The sequence below is a fragment of the Tachysurus vachellii genome, chromosome 11 (assembly GCF_030014155.1).
Source record: "Tachysurus vachellii isolate PV-2020 chromosome 11, HZAU_Pvac_v1, whole genome shotgun sequence".
Classification (NCBI taxonomy): Eukaryota; Metazoa; Chordata; class Actinopteri; order Siluriformes; family Bagridae; genus Tachysurus; species Tachysurus vachellii.
Window position 1 is genome coordinate 10,160,326 of NC_083470.1, and position 9,675 is coordinate 10,170,000.

Sequence of the window (9,675 nt, forward strand, 5' to 3'; positions counted from 1 at the left end):
CTTCGTTTATCCCCAGTGGCATCAGACAAGAACCACAGATATCTGATTAAAAAAGAAAGAATAGAAATTTTTGGTGTATAACACAAACAAATGGATAGGCCGTGTCGTTCCAATATTTTTGAATGGGGGCTATAACTTAATTCAAGTTCCTGCATTTCAAAATCTGCCTACCCACCACTGACCAGTGACCATTAGTGCCTTATAAATCAGTATGAGCTGAATTTTGTGTTTTGTGCTATTATACCTTGACAATCAAGCAGCTTAATGACCATCACTGCATGTTGTTTAGCTAACTGTACTAACAGAGCCAATATCAGAGCTTAAAAGTAATAAAAGTTTATTAGACAATAAAAAAAAAAGGACAGGCACTCTTGACCTCTCTCCTAAACCAGTACAAAATATCAGCATGAAATAATTTTTGCACGTTTATAGTGTTATAGGTTAACGTTCAAGCAGTTGAATGGATGAGTGAATAGATGAACCAAACAAAATAAAACAAAACAAAAAAAACAAAACAATAACCTTGGACAAATTTGGATAAACCTTGCCTAATCCTGAACATCATCCACATTAATTTCAATAGACTGCAATAAATTCTTGAGGTAAATGTCGAAAAATGTCATCTACACATTTCATGCGTAGTTATTTCATCTACACTCGACTTCGCTCTAAAATTGGGGTTTTAATAAATTAAGCGAGTTTTGTTCTCATGACTAAATTCCAACTGAAATTCTTTTTCAAGAGTCAATGATGGTACAGATGTGGCCCAAATAATTTGGCAGAAGGCATTTAAACCATTCTTATGTCTGTTTCACTGTTCACTCTGGTATGTAACTGAGTACTTGATCAATCTGTGACAGTTCACTGCATGCAGTAAGCACATTTAGGTAGGAAATTAAAAATCTGTTAAACTGACCATGTGTCTTAAATTATTTCTACATCATTGCTGGGAAATATATGGATACTTTCTTATAATAGAGTTCGCAATCTACAGTATATTATAGAAAATAAAAATCTGGTTAAGACCTGATTTTAAGAAAAGCTTTAAAGCAGATGATGCGCTGTATGTTTTCCATATTCTAGTTATCCATTTCATCTGCATCATCTGACAGCCTTATTGTTGAAGGACATTCAGAGTTTGTCAGTGGGAGTTACGGCTGTGAAATAGTCCGAAAAATTTAAAGACATCTTTGTACCACAATAAAAAAGTAATTCCCGGAGCATTCGATCGGCTTGCTTGTAAGGAAATCTGAAGGTAAGGAAGTCTGAAGGTAATTATTTAGAAGAACAACCTGCTGTGTGCTTTTTGTTATCTGTTTAGATCTTTCAAAGTCAGCAAGAGAAATCATCATCATTTTATATCATTTATCTTTTTCTTACATACTGTATATAAACCGAAAGCTATGGAAAGCTAGAGTTTACAAAAACAGTGCATTCACATTGTAGTTCGCACTTACGCTCGCCATCCACTTTATTAGGAGCACCTGCACATTCATGCCTTCGGTTAATCACGTGGCAGTAGCACAATATATAAAATATCATACACATACATGCCAAGAGGTTCAGTTAATGAAACAATCAAAACTTGACAATAAATAAATGATCTCTGTGACTTTGTTCATGGTATCAGTGTTGGTAACCAGAAGGACTGGTCTGAGTATTTCATAAACTACTGAGTTCCCAAGAATCAGCAGTCTCTAGGGTTTACACAAAATGGTGCAAAGAATAAGTGAGCATCAGATTTGACATTGGAAACAACATAAAACAGAAAGATTCCAAGAAAATGGTAAGACAGGTTTGAGCTACTAGGAAGGACAGTAACAGTAACTCAAATAATCTCTCTTTACAACAGTGATGAGCAGAAAAGCATCTCAGCATGCACAAAACATTAAAGCTTGAGGTGAATGGGTTAGTAGAACAGAAGAAGACAGATCGATTCTTAATCTATCATGGATACAGACTGATCAAAACTGGACAGTGTTATTTACAGAAATTGATGCATGATTATCAGAAGCTTCTGACAATAAGGAGTTAACTGTAAGAATGCATGTGGCTGTATATAGAAACTGTATTTAGAGCCTTTTTGGCCTTAATACCACAGAAAATTCCAAGCATCTAGACCATCTAAACAACTTTCCAGATTAACTCCCAGTCATGAATAAACTTTGCTCTGAAAGTTTCACCTGAACCCCAAGACATCAATGACGCTGGACGTATCAGGCACCAATGTATATACATTCACCATTAGGACTGCCATAGTCTAAACATTTATAGTTCAGGGAAGAAGCCTCTAGACGAAGACTGTCAAAAGGATGCAAACCTACCTGTTTGGAGGAGTTCTCTCTGCTGAATAATACTATTCAGGTGGAATAAATATATAGGTGAAAGACAGACAGGGAGCCTGAATTACAAATGTAACATCCTCAAATAAGGGGAAGAGGTCAGAAAAGGCTCCAGTCATGGACCTCAATTGCTGTGTAGGAGGTTCTAGTACGGTTGATTGCATTTGTTCCTTAATTCTGATTTGCCATATAATACAACTTATGTCAGTATATTAAACACTGGCACCTAAGAAATAAGCCATCATGCTTTATGATCAGTTCTTGCCTTCCTTACAAATATGCCCTCTACACAGCTTTAGTTCATCCTCGAGCCTAATGAGAGACGACACCATGTTTACATGGAATGACTAATTTTCTCATCCAGATAAAGTAGGTATGCTAATTTGACAGCAGGACAACAAGGCTTATCGCTGTCCGTTAAGGCATGCAAACATCTTCAGGGAAGGTGTGTGTGTGTGTGTGTGTGTGTGCGAGTGTGTGTGCTGATCTGATAAGCAGCTGCGGCAGAGAGCAGTGGCTTGCGAGTGACAGCTCACTGCTCTTTGTTGAGCCAACACATGCCGTTCTGCCGCAGAGGCAGCGACGAGCTAATGAAGTGACCCTGCAAACAAGACCTGCTGGTAACTAGGTAACCGTATCACCATTTTAACGAAGCCAGCGGCAGCGAGTGGGCACAGCGCTGATAGAATGAACAGAGAATGGCTGGTGGATATGAAGTCTCAAACAGAAGAGATGCTCCTTTTTTCTCCTTATGTTCTTCTTTCTTTTGCTTTTTTATCTCTCTCTGCCTCCCGCTCCGTCTCTCTACCTTGCCCTTAGCTCTGCTGCTATCCACTAACTCAATCCACTACAAAACCCCCTCAGCACCCACCTCCATTACACACACTCAAGCAGGAAATAACAAAAGGCCCCTCAACCTGAAATTATATTCTGTTTCTTTTTTTTTTTTTTTTACAGATTTGTGGTGCACGGCAACAGCAGTGGCCACAGTGACAGAAATTGTCACCATTGTCTCGGCTGTCATGCTAGAGAGGCCCTTAAAATGTTGTTTACATTTTCTCACATATTCGCTTCTCCTCCTCTCTCTCACACAGACGCACGTTCTTGAAAAAGAAAAGACAAGTTAATAGCAGCAGCACAATGCATTTTCATTTAGCATCTTTAGAGTGTTTGTTGTTTTGTTTTTCACATGGCAAATGGAAAGCTCATGGCTGATTATGTGAAGAAGGCGTGAAATTGTGTTATTTGAAAGGCTGGGGTATAAACTGGAGGCAGCAGTCGTCGAAAAGCTTCAGGGCCTGGAATCCAGACATGTTTTAAATAACGCTGTAATGACGCAGATTTTCTCAGGAGCACCCACAAGCCCCACCACACACACCCATACACACACACACACACATATACACACACACACACGCACGCACACTCTTCATATCTTAGCCTGCTGCATTAATGCATTGATTTTCTTTTCATTAACACACTCACACTGCTTTCGACACGCTTCTCTGTGTGCATTTCGCAAAAATCAGCTGGAAAATAGTCCTGTAGCCAGTGGCATAACCAGAAGCTTTGTTTCTTGCTCTCACTTGCCATCCATGCACACACATGGTTTTCTCGCGGTTGCATTTTAAACACAATTGTTTTCCCTCATAAGCATTATAAAGTCATTAATGATGAAGTCTCTGGATAAACACCATGCAAAATGGTGTGGAAAGGCTATAATTTGGGCAATTATAGCATTTCATCACAACTGGTCTAATAGCGTTTTGTAATTGACGTCCCTGTCAGCCCCTATATAATTCTAAATCGGTCGTTTGTCTTTCGCGCTCTTTTGCCTGGGTTATAGGCAGCGGTGGTGGGTAGCAGTGGGGCACTTTGGCAGAGCTGGTCATAGTAAAGCATAGTACAGACACAGTCAGTAGTTAGAGAGCTGAGATACTACATCCCTGTATCGCTCAGCCTCAGGCCAACATTCTGATAGATACATACAAAATGAGAGAGAGAGAGAGAGAGAGAGAGAGAGAGATGTCTGGAAAGATTTGCTGAGATTTCATAAACTAAGGTGAAAAGAAAACAAAGGGGATTTTACTTAACCATGTTTGGAAAGGGCGTTTCGCTTCGAGCTGTGCTGAGCGTGGAAATCATCAGATTAAAAGAAAATAAGGAGGAACTTGGAGAGATTGAATGCATTAACAGTGATGTGTGTGCGTGTGGTGTGTGTGTTTGTGTGTGTGTGTATTTCTAGAGAAGCCCCATGGAGAAAGACACCCACACATAGAGGAGATATGGAGGTTGTCTATTATCTCTGTTCTGGCCAGCAGGTTCACACATCTCTCCAAGACTTATGAATGTAATTGACCTTTTTTCTGTAATGTTGGAAAGTGAGAAAGTGAGGAGAGAAAACACAAACCGAGCAACGTTAATTTTAGAGCAACACAAAATCGTGGTGGAGTCTGCCGATATGAAAAGGGCATTCAAATCAATAGATTGACAATAGCCTCTGAAAAGATGGCTGAACTCAATTTTCTGGCTGTGACCACCAAAGCCTCAGAACTTCCCAGACCTACACTTTGGCCAAAAAACGATTTTTATTTTGTCCTTACTTCTGTCTCATTTTTCTTCTTTTCTTCGGCCTGTACGCAGAGCTTCGTTCGGGCCTGGCTTTGTGGAAGAACAATGTGCAGGTCTAATCATTATTTAGCTGTGCTGTGTGCTAGAAAGGTCAGCAGTTTGAAATGTCAGGCTTCAATAGAACTAGATGCACATCGTGCCGCTCAAGTGTCCAATTAAATGGGGGCTGGCAGAGGCTGGGGGGTGAAGTGCACTTCACATGGAGGAGCTAATGAGGGGCCAGGGTATTGGAGCCCCCTCTATGGCGAGAGCAGGGAAGAAGGCAAGGCAGGGGTGATGGGAAAATAAAGCAGTGTGAGCAGTGTGAGAATCCAAAGACCTTCAAAAAATGGAATATCACTTGATCTTCACACATTTTTACATACTTTTTTTACTATCTGAGCAGATGTGCATAAACACACCACACACACACACCACACACACACACTCTCTCTCTCTCACACACACACACACACACACACACACACACACACACACACACACACACACACACACACTTTCTATAATATGCAGGCAGAAGGTCAGTGTGTCCTGTGTGTCAGTGCTTTATCTACCTAAGTCATCACACATCACCAGCTGTTTTCTAAACTGCAAAAAAAAAAAGCTTCCCACACACTCAGTATAGGTAAAACAGGGTCAAAGGTCATCACACACTTTCTCTGCATCCGAATAAATATGCACATACTGTACACAGCCTAAGAAGAGACATCGGCACAAAAGGAACACGTAACGTTTCTTTAAGTGCTCACCTTTAGCAATAAAATAATTCTCTTTCTCTATCAAAGTAATCCCGCTGAGTTTAAAACGGGGCCATCGACCCATTTCAGGAGACCGAACTGACTGCAATGCTTTTCAATCTAAGTTCCATCTACTGCACTTGTAGCTTATGTGCAATTACTAGTGATAGGAATTCAACATGAAACAGAAAAAAGGAAAAAAAAAAAAGTGCTCATTTAAAACTTCTAATAGAAGTCTAAGGGCAGTTAATAAATGCTTAAAAAAATGTTTTTATTAATTCTTTAATTGATGATATTTTGTATTTAATCTCTAAATCTGTGTAATTGTCCTTTGGGGGATTGTGGAGATTTGTTCTTTTTGCTCATGCCATGAATCACACTGCGAGGAGGCACGCTGCTTGCTTTCTCCAAGTGTTTGTTTTGATTTTGTTTCTCTCTCCACCCCGTCCTGGCATTGGTCATTGGACTACCCCACTGTGTTCACCTGTTCTTTGTTCAGTCCATGTTTAAAGTTTCAATTTCTTAATACATGTTTTTTAAATTTCTTATTGTGTAGGCATGCATCACTGAGCCTTATTTTCTCTACTGTGTGTGCTGTGTGTTTGTGTGTGTGTGTGTGTGCCTTAGTAACATTTTCTGTTAGTAATTGTTTACTTTAATACTTTAATAATTTACTGTGTTGTTCCAGTATCAGAGCGTTAGATAAAATAAAGGTTGACACATGGTACAGAATTCTTATGGTCAAAACCTACAGGTCTCATCATAACGGTTACACTGTCAGTGTGATACAGTAGTTGTAGTTTTGACCTGATTTCATGTAATCATGTATTTTATGAGTTTATTGATGGATTCAGCTAGTGCCCCTAGAGCTTCATTATCCAGCAGTTTTACGTTAACAGGCTTTTTGTTTTTTTCTCAGTGCAGGAAGTGTTAGAGCTCTAGCATGCTGCAGGAATGAATCCAACAACCTGGAAATAAGTTCAAATATTTGCACTTCCGGTTTCATCGCCCCTGAAATCACGTATTGTTAAAGGGTTTTGGATTAAATGCCTGAAATAAGGTCTGTAGTTGGTTAACACAAGATCAGATATTTTCATGTTTTATCCTCAGTTATAGCCCACTTGTGATTTTCTAAACTTTTGCATGTCATGAAAAAGCGATTGCTAATAAGTAGCTAAATGGGACTACAGAGGTTGACAGGGAAGTTAGACGTCATCATGCTAAACAGGAAAACACATTTACTACATCCTTGTGGTGTTTGCATTACAACATAATATACATTCATTCACTCATTCATTTTCTACCGCTTATCCGAACTACCTCGGGTCACGGGGAGCCTGTGCCCATCTCAGGCGTCATCGGGCATCAAGGCAGGATTCACCCTGGACGGAGTGCCAACCCATCACAGGGCACACACACACTCTCATTCACTCACACAATCACACACTACGGACAATTTTCCAGAGATGCCAATCAACCTACCATGCATGTCTTTGGACCGGGGGAGGAAACCGGAGTACCTGGAGGAAACCCCCGAGGCACGGGGAGAACATGCAAACTCCACACACACAAGGCGGAGGCGGGAATCGAACCCTCAACCCTGGAGGTGTGAGGCGAACGTGCTAACCACTAAGCCACCGTGCCCCCCCACATAATATACAGTATATAATATTAGAAATATATAGTATTTATATCTTGCAAACTATTCCATCTCAAACTAGCAATTTTAATGAAATAAAGATGTGTTTTATAAAGTTCAGAAATAAAAGGCTTTATTACCCCAATTTGCTATCTATCTATCTATCTATCTATCTATCTATCTATCTATCTATCTATCTATCTATCTATCTATCTATCTATCTATCTATCTATCTATCTATCTATCTATCTATCTATCTATCTATCTATCTATCTATCTAGGATTTCTGGCTGAGAACAAATTGTGAACTTGTCATCTGATGACCTAAGGCTTGTTAAGAAACGCAATCGAGTCTCATATTAGAAAAATAATCTGACTTCTAAATAGTCTACACTATAAAGTGGCTTTGCTTGTACAGGTGAAGGTCAGTAGTAAAGTCTAAGCAGTTTGAGTGAACAGATGCCATGTGAAGCTGTGGAAATTAGCCCACTCAGCATGCTTTCCATAAATGTTATTTTAATCAAAGTGCATTAGAGCAGCCAGATATTTTAGACACATGGGCACTGCATACTTCCAGACTTCCCCATCTGTCTCTCTGTGTGCTCGGACTACGCTCACTGCTATCACCCAGATGCGTCTACAAAAGTCTGGGTTCCTCTTCACCACACCGGGGACCACGCTTAGACCCACTGCTGTTAAATGATGTGCTTCTGTTTGACTAGATGCTTAAATGTTTTTTTCTTTATTTACAAGCTCACAAGTGCTTGGGAGATTCAAATAGTATGGAGTTAGTAAGAAAAATAAATAGACAGGAAGACACAGACACACACGTACATCACGTACTCACCTGGGTTAGTGATGGTGAGGAGGTCCAACTTTCGCTGTTGCTAAAACAAAAGAAGAAGAAGAACTTAATTTGGTGCAATGAGCAATAGTGACTTTAAATAAAGATCTTAAGCCTTATTTGTGTGGCAGAATTTATACTTTTAGAGCCTGGATGTCAGATGATAATTATTTTTTCTGCCCACACCAACAAAATCAAAATTCCACTGACAGATATCTGTTGCTGTCTCTGTTTTTTGATACCTATAGTCCTGTCATGTCTTGTCATCAGACAATTCATTAAGAATTCATAATCACACACCACACACACACACACACACACACACACACACGCACACCTGTATTAGTAGAAAAATCCTACTAGTGACTCTTGTTAATAGCTACACTGAAAGTAATAAAAGACCTCCAACCATGTGACCACCAGCATGTTTTTACATCCGGCCTTGTGTCTGAAAGTATCCTCTGTGTTCATGCTGGTTTTTATCGACGTTCTTTTTGTCACACATTTCTCTCGTCGTTACACGACAAAAAATAGAGAAACAAACCCTGTGTAATCTGATCTGACTGATGAAACTGAGGCGCATCGCCACAAACCATATTTTAATTGGATTTGAACTCAGACATTAATATGGCCTGAATAATTGGAGAGTCAGATTTAATGTGTTATCACACATGCAGACAAAGACATCAGAGTTCGAGTTGTCTGTTTGTATATTTATTTAAAAAGTTAGTATTGGCTTGGAGTCATCTCCTTTGTCTGTTTTACTTTCTCCTTCTTCCATATAACTGTGTGATTGTGCTACAGTTGGAGTAATGGAGGGTGTAAGAGGTTATCCACTTTAACACTTCACACTTTCTCTTACAAGGACTAAGGGTAGCGGGTAGTGGGCTAGATGAGGTGCTACCTCATGCCCTCTCTCTGCTTACACTTGCTCTCTCTCATCCCCTGTAGTCATCTCTCTCTCTCTCTCTCTCTCTCTCTCTCTCTCTCTTTCTAGTTCTGTGATCAAGCTGGAGGCTCTTCTGAGTGACACTAATCAACACCTTTCTTTCTTCTCTTTTCACACTCTCACTCTCTATATGTCTCACTCTGTGTCAGCCATGTGCTTGGGTGGAGACTGGAGCTTGTGTGGGTGTGTGTGTGTGTGTGTGTGTGTGTGTGTTTGTGTGTGTGTTTGTGTGTGTGTGTGTGTGTTTTAAATTCAATGGTGGTGCTCATAACAAATGACAAATTCATGACAATTTCACAAATGAGATAACAAATTCACCCATTTGATCACAAATATTCTAGCTAAAATGACAATGACACATTTTTCTTGTATTTAAAAAAGATGAACAAAAGATGTTTTAAAAAAGATTCTGCAAAAAGTCGGTACATCAGTGTCTGACTCTTCACATGAACTATTATCTATTCATAACAAAAGCACCGGCACAGATCTATTTGACTAATCAACATTTCCAGCCGGTAGCAGCAGCTCTGTAG

The 9,675-nt window shown here is 39.7% G+C and overlaps 1 protein-coding gene across 1 annotated transcript in view; it reads right to left on the bottom strand.

Moving 5' to 3' along the window:
- agbl4 (AGBL carboxypeptidase 4) overlaps positions 1-9,675 on the bottom strand; it is a 282,596-nt gene that overhangs the window by 72,914 nt on the left and 200,007 nt on the right. Inside the window, exon 6 of the mRNA XM_060882422.1 lies at positions 8,197-8,236. Coding sequence (XP_060738405.1) covers positions 8,197-8,236 — 40 coding nt within the window. The remainder of the gene's footprint in view (positions 1-8,196; positions 8,237-9,675) is intronic.